Genomic DNA, 18,334 nt, shown 5'->3' with positions numbered 1-18,334 from the left:
TAGCCTCAGTTTGCAAATTTTTTGCTCCTCAGTCATCTGATGTTCCAAAGTCTACAGACAATCTTTTGTAAAAACTCTTAGAATAATTGTGGTTAAAAATCCAGTAATAATTTAAATCAATCTTCTAAAATTAATATAAAAATAATAACACTTCTGATTCTTCCATTTTCAAATTGGTATAGCTTCCATTATAGGAGCAATTTTGTAATCATCCTGTATTCGCGAAAGCATATCATATTTTATGACGTAGGTATTGACTTTTTTTTTTCGTTCTTTTATGTGATGTTAGTAAAATATATTCTAGTGCAAGAAATAGCAAGTAATTTTAACTTGAAGAAATTAAAAGTTAAAAAAAAAATAAATAATATAGAAGTGAAAAACACAATAAAATTTACCTCGCATTCACCTTTTTTTTAAATTATTTGCTTGTAACGCAGTAAATAGCAGAGGTTTTCACCTGATAATTTATAGTTAAATGCATATGTCCGTTTTTACGTTTAATGCTACCTTCGCAATTTACTAATGATGGATGCATAGATGCTTACTAAATAATTCCTCAGTACAAAGGCGGTTAATAACAATCAGAAAATTTATTCCTATGAAGCAAATATAAATATGCTTTACTAGAAAAACGGAACAACATCGAAGAAAGATTTTGTTCTTCAGTTAAAAGTAACTAACGGCTCTTTTCTTGGAACCATAGACTTACAATTCAGTAAGACTTAAAAATACGAATTTCAAATAATTACTTTTAAATTACATGTGTCATGTGTTAATATGGCCGATCTTGCAATTTCATAAACTGATCAGAGTAAAATATTCGATTAATTTTCAATTTCATTCTTCGCTGTATAAAATTTTGATACAGCGAAAAATAATTTCGTTGCGTCAACTTCAAATTTTATTTATTCACTTACTTTACTTTCAAACACACATTCTTTTTGGGCATTTAATATGTTTCATGGTCATGTTTAAATATTAGGTGGAAAAACATCCGTACAAATCTAGTTTGTTTCTCAGAAAGGAGAGAATTTTCTCAATGTTATCTTGAGCTAAAAATAAGACACAAATGTTCAAAAAAAAAAAAAAGCGAACTTTTATTCAGGATTACAGTTCAAAAGTTGTAAGCTTCTGGGGACATAAGTAATCTATTATTGTTAAAAATAAACTAAAAGTTTAAATAAGATTATTAATCAAAATATAAAATGAATCTGAAATGAATCATCCCAAAAATATAAACAGCAAAAATAAATTAATTAATAATAAATGTTCGTTTTTTCTCATCCTCAAACACACGAAATGTGCAGAATTTCTTTTTCGTTTTTGTCTGAACTTAATTTTTAAATGGGAAAACACATTAGCATACAAAATTGCTCGTATTGTTAAGAAACCTTCAAAAGGGAACTACAACTTACCTAGTTTGTGTAAACTTAATTTTTTTCTGATTACGAATTTGTTCTAGATACGTTTCCTATAAGTGTGTAGTAGAAAAATACTGTGTGTTAAAACAGAAAATAATAGGAATTTCAATTACTGATTCACAACAGATGCACCCCACTCTGGCTGTCCTTCTTGCAGCATGTGTCTAGGAAATCAAGTCCAAGCGGGAAAAGAGTCAAAACAAAAAAGAAAGAAAGAAAGAAAACCACGCCAATGAGACTGGGGTGTAAGCAAGAACTTGGGTTATTGAGAATGGCAACGATGGGGATTGCAATTACGATTTTTGTAAGACGTTGGATGTTTTTCGGAATTATCGGGTTTGAGAAAGAGATTTACGTTTGATGATTAAGTGATGTAACGTTTTTGATGTTTACGTTGTTATTGAATAAAAGCTCTTAAGTTTTACACTTCAGAAGTGGGATAGTAAAATTTTTTTTTTGAAGCAATGTCCTATTTATCAAGAGTCAGGAAGAGAGATTTGCAATATATTTCCACTGAGTTAGGAGAAGATGATGTTAAAAACCTAACAGTTATACGTTTGATCAAAGTTATCTTAAGTAATGACAATTATGAAGAAGAAATAGTTAAGGGCATCATTTCGAGCTTAGATGTCGAACGACTCAGTGAAGAAGAACGTGAAAAGCGCCAACATGAAAATGAACTGCGCCAAGAAGAAATTGAAAGGGAAAAGCGACAACAGGAAATCGAACGGGAAAAGCGCCAACAGGAAATTGAACGAGAAAAACGCCAACATGAAAATGAACAGCGCCAACAAGAAATTGAAAGGGAAAAGCGCCAACATGAAAATGAACTGCGCCAACAAGAAATTGAAAGAGAAAAGCGACAACAGGAAATCGAACAGGAAAAGCGCCAACAGGAAATTGAACGGGAAAAGCGCCAACATGAAAATGAACAGCGCCAACAGGAAATTGAAAAGTTGCAACGCCAACAGGAATTTGAAAGGGAACAGCTCCAGTACCAAAAGGAAATTGAGCGAGAAAAGCGCCAACATGAAATTGAGTGCGAAAAGCGCCAACACGAACTTCAGTTAAAGAAATTAGAGTCAGAAGCAAAGACTATTACCAGCAGCGCAGTGTCAGAATTACCAAAGGTGGATTGGCAAGCTCAGTTAAGAAAATTCGATTCAATTAACGACGACATAGGGTTGTATCTTGTCCATTTCGAAAGAGTGATGACGCGAGTTAAAATGGAATCGACATTGTGGATGGCGTGTCTTACTGGAGTATTGCCAAGTGATATTGTTGAATTAATTCTGACAGAACCAGAAAAAAATGCCGAAGATTATGCTTACGTGAAAGATTTGCTTTTAAAGCGATATAAATTAAGTCCCGAAAAGTTCAGACAACTATTTTATTCACATAAGATTAAGGATGGAAAGAGCTGGCGTGAATATTATTATGAGTTAGAAACATATTTTACCGGATGGACTACAGGACTGAAAATTGAGAGTGTGAACGACTTAAAAGGACTGATAATCTCTGATCGTATCAAAGAGGTGGCTCCTTCTGCAGTAAGAGATTACTATTTGAGCACATGGTCATCATTAAATACACCAATTGAATTGACTAATAAGATAGATGAATACATAGAACTGGACAATTCTTTTAAGGGTAAACTTCAAGTGAATGACCGTCCAGAGTATATTTTGAGAAAGAATCATACTTCAAACGAAAGTTGGAATAAAGACATTTCGCGTGCTAGAGCCACAGAATCCATAGTATGTTATAACTGCAATGAAAAGGGTGATTTTTCTCGTGACTGTCTAAAATTGAGACGACCCAAGTTGTGTACCAGGTGTAGAATGGAAGGTCATGGAACAAAGGATTGTCCACAAAATCCTCTATTTCTCCTCTAGTGAACATTTCTCATTCGAATCCTTCGGACAGAAACGAAAGTACTAAGACTATCGTTATAAACGGCATCACTACGGAGGCAATTATGGATACCGCAGCAGACATATCAATGATTAAAGAAACATTTGTAACTAAAATAAATGCGATCATCTTAAGTAAAATTTCAACCAACATACGGGGTATCGGTGGAGTTACGGAGTCTTTTAAAATAGTCACAGCACAAGTAACAGTGGACAATGTACATTTGACAGATGTCAAGCTTTATGTGGTGTCCGATGGCACTTTTGAGGGACCTAATATTCTCATTGGAAATGACATTATAGATTTTCCCGATTTAGTCATGGTTCGAAAGCAGGGAATGTCTAAACTGTTTCACATCAGTGAGTTTAAGAAGATGTGCAATATCGAAGTCGATGCAAGTCCCAGAAAAAGTTGTATTCAGAGTTTCCGAACCTGTTCAAATACAACCCCGTACGGTGCAATTAATCCATGTAGTAAGCAATGTTGATCAGAAAAATGGAATTGTGTTAGTTAAGGAACAAAGTGAAGATCTTGAAACAGCAGTTTACCTTGATGGTGGTAAAACAATACTACCAGTCGCCAACTTTAGTTACCAAACTATGCATCTCAAAAAAAATCACGTTATTAAAAGAGGGATTTTACAACCTGAGCCTCTCAAGATCGACCAAATCCCTAATGAAACTGATTCAGTAGAAGACAGTAGAAAGATTAATATTTTGATGGCAAAAGAAGTCATTAGGCAAAAGATTACACGTGAGGACATTAAAGTCGGCCCTTGTATAGACATTCGACAACAACAGGAAATTTGTAATTTATTGAATGAATACAGAGCATGCATAGCACTAAAACCGGATGAACTTGGATGCGTCAATAATACATTGATGTGTATTTCTGAAAAACCAGGTAGCTCACCTGTAGCTCGCTCACCTTATCGTGCTTCTCATCATGAGCGGGAAGTGTTACGCCATATTATTCAAGAATTAAAAGAACAAGGAATAGTTAGAGACAGCTCTTCCGAATATAGTAGTCCAGTTTTGCTAGTAAAGAAAACGAGCTGATGTGTGCATCACATGACTTCCTTTTACACCAATTTAATGCTATTTCCCTATTATTGCAATTTTAATGGGATTATCTCTCTAACTCTTTAAATATCACTAGCAATGGCCACATTGAAAGCAGATTTAAAAAAAAAAAAATCGCCAAATTTTTCGCCAAGTTGGCGACAAAACTTGGCAACCAAAAAGACTGGCGATATATCGCCAAGTGACCGCCAAATTATAACACCACTTGAGTTTGCATCGAAATTAACAATGATTTCCCCCCAAAAAGGTGCAAAAGACCCCTTTAGAAACACCCGAATGCAACCAAAATAGGAGGTGCACAACTGGACCCCACTACGAGTCTATGTACCAAATTTCAACTTTCTAGGACATACCATTTTTGAGTTATGCGAGATACATACGCACATACGCACATACGCACATACGCACATACGCACATACACACATACGCACATACATACAGACGTCACGAGAAAAGTCGTTGTAATTACCTCGGTGATGGTCAAAATGGATATTTCGCGTGTCTATACATTCTTAGGCACTTTTCCGCATGTGGTCGAATCGAAAAAAAAAACTCAACATTCATTTGGGGGTGAGCAAAATGGAAATTAAGGGCGATTTTTGAGTGAAAATTTTTTCGTGAATACAATACTTCCTTTTTTGTAAAAGGAAGTAAAAACGGGGGGAATATCGGATGGTAATCGATTACAGGCAATTAAATTCTCAAACAGTCAAAGATAAATTCCCCTTACCATGCCTTGATGATTTGCTCGACCAACTATCTGGTTATAATTTGTTTTGCATACTTGACAATTGCCAAGGTTTTAACCAGATCCCAATGGACAATGAATCCTCTCGAAAAGCAGCATTTACGACTCCCGATGGGCATTTTGAACCAACACGTATGTTTTTCGGCTTAGCGAATGGTCCTTCCGTGTTTCAACGGTGTATGTCGCTAGCTTTGGGAGATTTATTGTGGAATCGTGTATCGTGTTTCGTGGATGATATTTTTTTTGGAAGCTTAGATTTTGAAACCATGATGATTAAACTGCGAGAAGTGCTTAAACGTTTAAGTAATGCAGGATTAACTCTGAAATTATCAAAATGTGAGTTTGGAATGTCTGAAGTTGAATACTTGGGATTTGTTGTGACCAGAGAAGGTATTCGACCTGGACCGAGAAAACTCTCTGCAATTTCTGAATTTCCTGTACCAAAGTCTAAGGAAGAAATACGCCGATTCTTAGGACTGACAGGATTCTTTCGACGTTTCATTAAAAGATATGCCTCCATTGCTGCTCCACTTACTCTATTATTGAAGAGTGGCCAATCGTTTCTCTGGAGTTATAGGCACCAAGAAGCATTTGAGGGGCTTCGTAGAATATTAACGTCAAAGCCAGTTTTGAAATTATTTGATCCACGTCATGAAACTGAACTTCACACTGATGCAAGTTCTTTGGGATTGGCGGGTATGTTACTTCAACGGGATGAAAATAATTTGTTACATCTTGTTTACTGTGTTAGTCGGAGAACAACCACAGATGAAGAAAAGTATCACTCTAGCAGATTAGAATTATTAGCTGTAGTTTGGTCCGTTAATAGACTTCGACCCTTGCTTCTTGGTCTCAGATTCACACTAGTTACGGATTGTTCTGCAGTAGCTTATTTGAACAGTCAAAGAAATATAAAACCACAAATTGCCAGGTGGGCTGAGCAATTGAGCGAATTTGACTACGAAGTAAAACAAAGACCTGGATCTCAAATGCTGCATGTAGATGCCCTAAGTCGTGCTCCAATTGAAAACGCTGATGATGAAAATCAGTGTAGGCAAGACAAGGGAAACGATAATCAGTCGGAGCCTATAGTGTTATACATTGCTACGGAAGAGGACAAAGTAGCCCTGATACAGTCACAAGATGAGGAACTACAAGCTAGCGAACCGTTACCGTCGAGCGAACTCATCTCCCCGTTTCCCGAGACTGATGAGACTACACAGCATATGAACGACGAAGTATATACATTTCGTAAGCAAAGAGCCAAGAAGTTGCCTATTCACTTGTAAGACTATATACTCTAGGTCGTGGACGACTAGATTGTAGGATGGCCGATTGTAAGCAAGAACTTGGGTTATTGAGAATGGCAACGATGGGGATTGCAATTACGATTTTTGTAAGACGTTGGATGTTTTTCGGAATTATCGGGTTTGAGAAAGAGATTTACGTTTGATGATTAAGTGATGTAACGTTTTTGATGTTTACGTTGTTATTGAATAAAAGCTCTTAAGTTTTACAGGGGGTACGGCGAAAGTGACAATAAATGTTTGTTTTCAATTACTTTGCCGATGGCATTCTGGTGGATCAAGGAAAAGGCCGAATTTCAAGGTCACAAGCTGAGTTGAAAGCAGAAGCGAAAATTCGTCATTTTCGGAGGGAGTACGCGACACAGCAGAAGAAAGGCGGGAAGAGGGAATTGCAGTTTCACGAGGTTCTCGTGTTCTGAATTGACTCGGATGCAGGAAAATTGCTGATTAATGGGAATATTTAAGGGGAAAATACCGGTTTTCATAAAATTTTTCTCTTTTGAAAAATTTTTGTTGACGTGAGGTGCAACAACTGACAAAAAGCAGACAGTGGTCTTTCGGGAAGGGGGGGGGGGGTCCGGACCCGATGGACCCACCCCTTGGTTACGTCCTTGCACCCATTGCTTCTAATATCGACTTTCGTTTAAGACTTTTTCTGTAGTTTGAAATGTTAAGAATTGTCCATCCCCTAATCTTACTAAATATGGTTTACATAGCGTTCTTTAGACTTAAAAGTGTGTCCCGCACCAAAATTATTTTCTGATTTCACGACTGCCTTGTTATTCCGGGAATACCCACACTCCCCATATCCCTGTTGCTGTTGCACCCCCAAATATTTCGGCCTAAATCCGCCTATGATCATCATTGCCATGATTGATCTCTTTAAATAATGAAATGCAAATAAAATTGGCTAACACTAAATTGACAATTTTGGTTCTTATTTTGACCACATTTTTGGTAAACCTTTGTTAATATACTTACGGATACACTTTTCTGTTTGTGAGCAAATTTTAACACTATCCTTAGTCGGTTTCGTCAACCCTCCTTTATTTTTCCTATCAAATAGAGCAGTATGCGTTACAATATTTTTACTCCTGTTGTTTGTTTAACATTATAGTAGCTCAAACTAAATACTACGCTTCTAAATACAAACTCACTCTTACCTGTAGAAAGATACATTGCTTCCTTTCTTTGCTCTATTCGTACACTTAAGAGCCACTGTCTGTAAGAATCCACTTTACGGCATTTGTGATTGTTGACATTTTTAATTTTTCTTATTTTCACATATGTTGTTCCTTATCATGAATGTAATGTTTGTGCAAAATATGAGCTTTGTCTGCCTTACCGTTTTTGGGAAATTAAATTTTTAGATTTAAGGGGCGTGGCACATTTTTGAGTATTTTTCAAATTTGCAGATTTTACTTACAATTTTGCAACGAATTATATTTAGGCGACTGATGTTTCGTTTTTTTTTTTTTTTTTTTTTTTTTTTTTTTTTTTTTTTTAAGTGAAAAAATATTAAAGCGAAGGCCAGTGGGTCCATAAAACGTCAATCGATGAAACGAATGAAGAGAATGACTTCTGATATTTTCTAGAAAAGAGGTGAATTGCTACTGTAAATATAAATCATATTTTCCACTGAATAAGATTAATCTATCAGAAACGTTTTAATTTTGTGTGATCGTGATTGCTGTACTTATTGGAATGAATGTATAAGTTGGAAAACGAGTAAATGATTTTGGAACACATATTTTTAATTAAATAGTTGTAATTCAAGAAATGAGTAAGTGGATTCCAAACAACTAATACATTAAATATCAAGTATGAAACTTTTGTTTTCCTACATGTGTGAGTATTTATCATTTTGAAACAGAAAAACATCCAAGAAAGAATAAAAAGCTTACCATGTTTGTTTTCATTTTAAATTTTTTTTCTCCATTTAATAATTATATTTGAAAAGAAGTGTTTTTACTTTTTTTAGACTTAAGTTTCAATGTTTCAATCTATTCCATTTAAATTCAACTCAATATTATATTTTTTCATTCTACAACGTTATTCGATTTCAGTAGTCAATACAGTATTTAAAGATACTTTTTTTCACTTTATTAAGTGTAGTTTGAATCAATTTCATAAATGATGAGTTTTTTAGTTCAACAGTTGATAGTTAGTAACTCAAAAGTTTAAATCAAAAAATATTTTAGACATGCAGTCATATACAAAATATCTTTTATCAAATGCATTTGTCATTAAATTTATGCGCAAATCAAAACAAAATATGTACTTTTAAACTAAAGCTTAAAAAATACATATTCACGTTTTTCTGTGCTACAAGTAACTGAGTATTAGATTAAAAAAAAAAGAATCGAGCCAATATTTCAATTATAGTGGTAGCACAAGAAAATGAACGTTTACGCACAATTTCATTTTCCGAAATTGATAATGTCATTCAAAACTAGCATACAGTACACAACAGTAAAAACATTTTTAATTGCACGAGTGACTTAAAAGAACAACGTACTGATGTGTGCATCACATGACTTCCTTTTACTCCAATTTAGTGATAATAGTGCTTACGAGTAAGAAAATAAACGCTTTAAATATTTTCTTCCCAAGTTTGTTGCGCACTGAAGCAAAAAAAAAAAAAAAAAAAAGAAAAAAAAACGTTTTCTACAGATAAATTTTCCCATTATTGGCAGTTTTAATGTGATTTAACGGTTAACTCTCTAAATATGGACAAATTGAAACCAGATTTAAAACGAGCTGATGTGTGCATCACATGACTTCCTTTTACTCCAATTTAATATCTTTTCCCCATTATTGGCAATTTTAATGTGATTCAATTGTTTACTCTCTAAATATCACCAACAGTGGCCAAATTGAAACCAAATTAAAAAAAAATTGCCAAATTTGTCGTCAGGTTGGCGACAAAACTTGGCGACCAAAAGACTGGCGATATATCGCCAAGTGTCCGACAAATTATAACACAACTTGAGTTTACATCGAAATTAACAATGATTTCCCCCCAAAAAAGGCAAAAAAACCCCTTAGGAACATCCGAATGCAACCAAAAGGGAAGGTGCACAACTAGACCCTACTAGGAGTCTACGTACCGAATTTCAACTTTCTGGGACACACCGTTTTTGAGTTATGCGAGATACATACACACATACGCACATACATACGTACATACGTACATACGGACGTCACAAGAAAACTCGTTGTAATTAACTCGGGGGTCGTCAAAATGGATATTTCAGGTGTCTGTACGTTCTTAGGCATACATCCACGTGTGGTCGGGTTGAAAAAAAAAACTCAATATTCCTTTGGGGCAAGCAAAATGGAAATTAAGGCCGATTTTTGAGTGAAATTTTTTTCGCGAATACAATACTTCCTTTTTTGTAAAAGGAAGTAAAAAGAAGAACTTTCAATGATTCAACTTTTGGTTTATTGCGTCAGAAAACGAGCTGATGTGTGCATCACATGACTTCCTTTTACACCAATTTAATGCTATTTCCCTATTATTGCAATTTTAATGGGATTCTCTCTCTAACTCTTTAAATATCACTAGCAATGGCCACATTGAAAGCAGATTTAAAAAAAAAAAAAAAAAATCGCCAAATTTTTCGCCAAGTTGGCGACAAAACTTGGCAACCAAAAGACTGGCGATATATCGCCAAGTGACCGCCAAATTATAACACCACTTGAGTTTGCATCGAAATTAACAATGATTTCCCCCCAAAAAGGTGCAAAAGACCCCTTTAGAAACACCCGAATGCAACCAAAATAGGAGGTGCACAACTAGACCCCACTACGAGTCTATGTACCAAATTTCAACTTTCTAGGACATACCATTTTTGAGTTATGCGAGATACATACGCACATACGCACATACGCACATACGCACATACACACATACGCACATACATACAGACGTCACGAGAAAAGTCGTTGTAATTACCTCGGTGATGGTCAAAATGGATATTTCGCGTGTCTATACATTCTTAGGCACTTTTCCGCATGTGGTCGAATCGAAAAAAAAACTCAACATTCATTTGGGGGTGAGCAAAATGGAAATTAAGGGCGATTTTTGAGTGAAAATTTTTTCGCGAATACAATACTTCCTTTTTTGTAAAAGGAAGTAAAAAAAATAGTTCAGTAGCTGAGTTGCTCATCAACGAACCCAAATAATCAACTAGCCAACATAAAATTTTCGAGTCAATGAGCATATGGGTTATTTTCCTTTAAACCAAGTTTCATTTAACTTTACTCGTGTTATGTATTTATTTTACACTCATTTTAAATTAAAACTCTCTACTATTATTACTTTTATCTTGTTCTCATTTCTTTCTGGTTTAATTTCTTTTTCTTCGCTTTTGTTATTGTTATCTTTCACGGATCCTGTTTCGTTCGTTTTCATTTCTTTTCCTTTTTCGAATTGTTATGAGGAAGTTACTGTGGTCATTAACATGAGATTTTCTTTTTTGGAAACTTTTTTCACATTTAAAAATTTAACAACTATTCATTTACTGGGGTGTGCTATTTTTTGGTCGGACTGTATCATCAAACAGATTAAGTGTGATACAGTAAGATAAATATCACTGTTATAGAAATAAAATGTGGTTTGAAACTAATTGCTATTACAGTTTCATTTTTTTACAGTACAAAACAAATATTTCGAGTGATAGGTTCCGCCCCCCTCCCAACTATAGCACTGAAAATATCAAAATAAAAGTGCTTAAGTTATTAAAGTTGAAGATTTAAAATATTTTCTGAACGGTTTTTAAGAATCATTGCTGCATTTAAACATTGTAAAGGTTTTGAAAAAATAAAAATAAAACTTAATTTTTAAAAATGGGGCAAAGACTTTTGCACATTCACCAAACTTAGAGTATTAATTAATGTTACACTAAAAACATGTGTATTTATTGTTATATCTTGTTTAATAACTTCATTTTTGGAAATATAGAAAGTTATACGAACTGTTTATCAGAAAAGCTTTCTTCAACCGTTCTGGATAATTTGCTTCAAAGACGTGAACCAAATAAAAAACGATATTCATCACTGCAAATTAAGAAACACAAATGAGCATCATTGTAACATCGCAATTTTAATAAATTCAAAACAGTCAAACTGGAGGCGAAACATTTACTAGTTATGTAAAAGAAGCAGTCGAAAACTTAGTACAATGAAATGAGTAAAAATATGACACCGTGTATACCTGTACAAATAAAACAGTTTGAAAGAGTTAAAAAAAAACTCTGCAAACAACTGTTTCAGGGTTATAATACCAAACCCCTTCATCAGTGCATAAAAGAACGATGGAACACAAAGTCAAACGATGGCTGGGTCCGTTGTTCTGGGTTAATATCTTATTTGTACATGTATACACGTTGTCATATTTTTACTCATTTACTAGCTACTAATGATCAAAACATTTTCTTATCATGAAGTTATTTGATTTTTATTTGAGCCGTTGATAGTAAATGTAGTATAGGTGAATAAAACAAGATTTTGACTCATTGAATAGCTTAGTAGAAATGCTGTATAAAATAGATGCTTATCAAATATATATCCCTCTGCACTATAACGCAAAAGGCACGCTAGACTTACGCATGAAGTTGAATGTGAGTAAAACTAATATCTGATGGTATAAACACAGTTGGTAGAAAAATTGGCTTATATCACTTTTGTTCTGAGTCAGCGGCTCATTTATCGAGCACTTTTCATAACTATTCATTTTTGGTTAAGAATAAAATAATATACTGCCGTGGGAAGGTAAAGCGCAATGGCTGCGAATAATTCATCTTACGTATAGTTTTTGCATTTTTGTCATCTTTTGAATTTCAACTTTATGGCAAAATCTTTCCTATTTGGTTTCCGCTGAAAATAACATGCAAAAAAATATCAAATTCCAACATGTACCTATTGTTAGTTTGGAGTCCACACAAAACGCGTTTCTTCAACTATCTCAAAACCTCATTTCTGTAGATACTGCGCTTTACCTTCCCATGGCAGTACATTAATGAATCGTCATGGAATTTTTACGCTCTTAAATAAAATGAAACGCTCAGTTTTTTGCACAGCTTCACTGTAAAAAAAAGTGTACACTGTTAAAAAAGTTCCTGAAATTTTACGGTAAAAGTTACTGGCATCCATGTTGCCAGTAACTATATTACCGTAAAATCCTATTCTACTGTAAAATTTTACGGTAGAATAAACGAGAGTTAAAAAACTCAAAATTCGAACTGCAGGTTCGATCTCGGGACCTTCAAAATGACATGCCGCTTTGCTGCCCACCATACGAGTTGGGACGCATCGAGTAAGGGAAATACGGTGTTATATGCTTTGTACTGTACGTCACGTGGTGTATCAATTGGCGCTGCAATCGTTTATTTTCTTCGGTACAATTTGCTGTAAATTTCTTCTGTACTGTAAACACTACATTTTACAGTAATATTTACCATAAAAGTTTCCTGAATTTTTAACAGTGTAAGGTTACCAGCATCAATGAGTGTAAAGTTGCACGAATTCTAAAGTGTGTAGTATCATTGTTTTAAAAACTCAAATTGTTGGAGGAACCTTGCACTAGTAGAATTCACTGCACATGCGTAAAGGTCAGAATCGGCGGAGAGCAGGTAAACTTTTATTATAGCGAAACGTAAACCAACCTTGGAATCCGAACGGTAAAAACTCTTGCTTTACGTGTCTGTGAGATTCGCGTTCTGAGTTCGGACCTGACTCAGGCCATGTCCTCTCGTAGTGCAATAAAAATGTCTTGTTTGTATATTAAAATAAATAAATATTGTATTTTAAACTAATTGGTGTATATTGTTAAAAAGTGCGATCTTGATAAATCGTTCAAGAAAGTCAGATGAAAGCTTAATTTTTGGTAATGTGTAACCTTTCAAGCAATTTCTCTGTAAGCATAATTCTGGTGTAACCTTAAGCAGAAATGTGTGATACGTTACCCTAGTTACCTTACCATGGTGTAACCTTCCACAACTTTACACCAGATGTATAATTTCACACCAGTTATATCAGTTAAGTTACTCCACAGTAGTGGAGGCAGCTTAGCTGCCACCGATTTTATGGAGTACACAAAAATTTTTTCAGTGTTACTTAGGGCTTTTCCATTATAGGTGAGGTACACATGGTGCATTTTATATCTTTGTAATTATTTTTCATTTTACTTATTGACACCGTGTTTGGTCAAAGTTACATAAAATCTACTTGTTTGGTGACACCGTACATTAACTTATTTTTTCATTTACTTTTAAACAAAACAAGACATTTAAACTACAAAAAGTTCTATTAAAATGGAAAAAAAATCCAACAGCTACCTATTTAAATTAAATCATTAAAAAGGAAAAAAATAATCAGACAAATATAAAGACAATCCATTAAATAACATGAAAAGTGCCATAAAAATAATTTACCAACGGCATAGTAGAATATTAAAAGCTCAATTAAAATGTTAACTAATCCACCAAATAAATATATCAAGCGATAATAAACAACAAAAGTTTTATTTATATAAATTTAAAACATGAGAAGCAAATATGATGGTGACGTAAAGGATAAATAATTATCTTTCCACCAATTTAAAAAGTAAGCAAGTCGCCAAGCGCCGTTAAAACGATTGCAGTAGCTATAACATAAAAGTATCGACTGTTTTATGAACTCTATTAGTTTAATGAATCCATAACAAAATATGTTTTACTGTAACCTCATACTAATAAATCTTTACCTGACTTGCTTGCAACTTGTCTCAGAGAAAAACCGCTGTAGTCTAATATAAATACAAATGTATCTGCATTTTTCCCAGTCTGAAATTTAATAGAAAGGAAAATTACAACAGGAAAAAAATAGTAGCAATGTTTTATGCCAACACTTTTCTTGTTTTAAGGGGCAATTCAGAAATGATGTCACTCCTTGAAGTTGAACGGGGCATAGTGAGACGAAAACGACAAAAAGCGCTACATAAAAAATATTTTTTCCCCCTATATTCAACCAATTGAGGATTAATAAATTTGCATAGGCCTACCTCTTAGGCAAACAGAACTGGAAATTTAGAGCCCTTCGTCCTCTACAAAGCTAAAGGAAGCCTTTAGACGGTGAAGAACCATGAGTAAAGGGGATTTAAACAAATTTCTTTTAAGCAGTCTATATATATTTTTTTCTTATTAAAGGCGGGTGTATTTTATTTATCTCGTGTCCGACAATAGTAAAAGGACACGAAAAAAAACAAGAATAATCGAATATTCAAACTGAAAATCGGTTTTGATCAGCACCCAAAACTGGGAAATTCAAGATTATTTTTTTCAAAACACTGTACAAAAAAATGTCCTCTTATGTCCTCTTTGAAATTAATATTAATGAGTCATAAATGGTCTGTAGAAAGACCCCGAAAAGGAATTAGCTGCGTAAACCTGCGAACTTCGGACCTGGACTCTAAACAAATCGAAAAAAACCCGTTAAATACATGCTTGTGTAAACAAACGAGAGAGGTTTAAAAAACATTTTTAAGCGCTTTTTGGCGTTTTCGCCCCACTGTGCGGGGGAGTTCAATTGTGAGTTTGTCACAAGACGGAGGGTGGGGTTACCAAGAAGAGTGACATTACGAATCTTTCATATCAATATGCGTGCGAAAAACAGCGTGATATGTGACAGAGTGGGGAGGAGGTCATGGGAAGTCTCACATTTTGCGAGAAATGGAAAATAGGGGATCAAACTTTTTGTCAAAAGTGCGATATAAGTAATAGACAACCCCTAAGTATAGTTGTATTTTCTTGATGAAATGTTACACCACTACGTCAAGAAAAAATTGCAATGGATAATTGAAAATTAAATAATGAAGAAATACTTTAAAGTTCACACATAAGTAGGCTCTCCAAAAGTTTTTCAAATGAACTCCAAAATCAAAGAAAAATGACATGCTGATAATAAATCATGTCAGAAGAACCAAAATAGAGAAAAGTGCTACAATGGTAACAAATCGGACTAAGGAAATCAATAAAAACAGAAGTGCCGCATTGATCATAAACCATGCCATTAATCCATTAATATCAAAAATGAAATGAATAATTTTCACACATGATAAAATATCAAAGTATAATTAAATGGATAACAAAAGAATGAATCAAAAAACGCCCCATGGTGTGCGACAAAATTGATAAGTGGCATTTCTATTAAAATAAATGTTAATTAAATATTTATTATAAATTACACAATTACTCAGAACTGCGTATGTGTGTGTTAAAATTTGATCTTTATATGGGGCCTGAAATTAAAGTAGAGAACAATGAAGTTCAAAGCGTTCATATATATATATATATATATATATATATATATATATATATATATATATATATATATATATATATATATATATATATATATATATATATATATATATATATATATATATATATATATATTCATGAATAAACAATCTAAATAAAATTGAAGATGCAAATAGCAAGAACATCAAAATGGAAAAAGGTGAACTAGGGACCGACACTTTCTTAAGGGAAGGACCGGTCCCAAAGTTGACAAGGCCCTTTCTGTTTAGCAAGAGGGAAGGTCCCAATAATTTGCTACCCTCCCAGAGAGCCTTGGAGGAAAATTGAACTAGAAAACATCCCTGAAAAATAATGAACGAAAGCGTTTTCAGGTGTACCATCAAAAGAAAGAAACAATCAGAAAGTAGACCTTGAAAAAGAAATGATATGCACGTGCATATCATTTCTTTTTCAAGGTCTACTTTCAAGGATAATGTTAAGTTCTAAATGGATAATAAGGATAATGTCCTAAAGGAGGATAATGTTCAGAAAATTATTCTATAATACGCACCTTTTTATTATTCATTTTCATCTGTCTTATATCGTATTCATATGTAAGGATTAAACATTTCGTAAGGTCTAGTTTCCTAATGGATAAAAGGAGACCTAAATGGGAAAAAATTGCTCTGAGAACAGCGATTCATTAAAATAACACATGGGGAAGTATACTAGTTTTAAATACGCATTTCATTAATCATTGAAACTTTAAAATTTCAGCGATATGCAGAGTACAGTGTGAGAAAATTGCGAAATGTCACAGATTATTTCTAGCAACGTTCCGGGATTTCATCTGTTTCCTGTAAAAAATAAGTATTTTTGCAAAAAGTCTTCTGAATTGCTGCTAAGTGCATGAATGCAGGTTTCTCACTGCTGTCAAAAATAGTTTTAGCTACCAGTATGAAGATATCACAATTTCATTATTAGGTATTTTTCCTACAGTTCTGTTACGGCCTTCTCAGATTGACTGAGTTCGGAGCGAGACCAAAATGCAGCAGTCTCTGAATAATTTAGTTTTACAAGAATTGCTGACAAATAAGCTGTTTGGTATTTGCTTGCAATTCTAGCTTAGCTTCGGCTATATTTGTTGAAATGCTTTAGAAATCTTTCTGGTAAATCAGGAAGGCGCCAAGCTATTATTGTAAACAAATCTAAATTTTCATGAAAGGTTTTAATGCAGCAGTAAATTTACAAAGAAAGTTGAATAAAGAAAAAAATTACAATTACCTTTGTAATCGACAGTACCCTGTGGCAACAAGCGAACTGAGCTTCCTTCTTTGTCGAAACCAAGGAACGTTGATGGCACATAATTCAATACAATCTGAAATTTAATAAGTAAAGTTTTTATCAAATATTCTTACATTTTAACAAACTAATGTCTAAATATTGATTAATTTTGTTTTTCTCTAAATTCAGAATCATCCCTAGTTTCCGCTCACCAATAAATACGCAAACACTGTGCTCCACGTAACCATACAATACTGGAAGTTATTTTTTAATGAAACTATAAAATTAACTTTCCATTTAACGGCGACCACTTGACTGTGAGCAAGTCTTAATCTCTGATCCTATCATGAACTTGGTGGAACGTCCGTGGCTCTGTGGTGGAAACTTCTTATGCCGGAGATCATGGGTTCAATACCCGTCGGTGCACTGCGTGTTATTTCCTACTCTTTGGGTTGTAAATCTTTCCTGTGTTTATACGGAGGCAGTGTTCGTTGGTCGGAGTTCATGGTCTTCTGTGTATAAGAAGTCCATTTACGTAGTTGTCATCCAACTATAAGATTTTAGTTTTGACAGGAGAATAGAATTATTCTAATGCAAGACATCCATTTCACTTGTAGATCAGTGGTTTAACGAGAAATTTTCATGGGGGAAAGGGGTTTCATATACAGTGGACGCCGGTTAATTGAATCAGTGGTTAATTGAATCAGCCGCTTTAATGAATCAAATTGTCAAAAACAGAATAAAATCCAAATTTATTGAATTAGCCACTTAATTGAACCAGCCGCTTTATGGATTCAAAACTCTTTGGCAAAAATGTGAATCATATAAGCGGCGGCTACTGTATCACATTCAAACGTGCATGCGCATCATCGTTAGTTCTTCCATCCCCCGTTTTCTTCCTTCTCTGCATTACTGATTGAAAATCAAGCGCATTATTTAAGTCCTGAATACCGACAATCATTAGTTGAGTCCTGAATACCGGCAAAAGAGCTGCAATTTTATACGATTATCAGTTTGAGCCAAAAAATGTAATAATAATTATAATAGTGTGCAAAACGAAAGGGGTTTGAAGCACCAACCTTTTGATTGATAACCAAACGTCTTATCCGACGGCGCCAGGGCAAAATGTTTTCACTGTCACGGCATATGTTAACTGTTTCATGTGAATTTCTGTTTGAGAAATAAATAAGTATTTTTTCAAATCTGCCAAATGAAACTCTCCTCAGAGGACTCTAACTACCAGTGTTTTTGGTTAGCAGACAAACCCGCTTGCTGATTGCACGACGGTGGCGCCTG

At 34.2% G+C, this 18,334-nt stretch overlaps 1 protein-coding gene across 2 annotated transcripts in view; it reads right to left on the bottom strand.

Moving 5' to 3' along the window:
• Positions 1-17,130, bottom strand: part of LOC129218213 (retinal-binding protein-like) — a gene marked incomplete at its 5' end in the record, with an annotated part of 91,100 nt that extends 73,970 nt beyond the window's left edge. For both annotated transcript variants that reach the window (XM_054852431.1, XM_054852432.1), the window contains 4 exon segments: positions 11,454-11,534; positions 14,221-14,299; positions 16,326-16,420; positions 17,039-17,130. In XM_054852431.1, coding sequence (XP_054708406.1) covers positions 11,454-11,534; positions 14,221-14,299; positions 16,326-16,420; positions 17,039-17,130 — 347 coding nt within the window.
• Positions 17,131-18,334: the final 1,204 nt, after the last annotated feature.

This window comes from Uloborus diversus, chromosome 3, assembly GCF_026930045.1.
Source record: "Uloborus diversus isolate 005 chromosome 3, Udiv.v.3.1, whole genome shotgun sequence".
In the NCBI taxonomy this organism is placed as follows: Eukaryota; Metazoa; Arthropoda; class Arachnida; order Araneae; family Uloboridae; genus Uloborus; species Uloborus diversus.
This window is presented reverse-complemented; position numbering and strand designations above follow the sequence as displayed.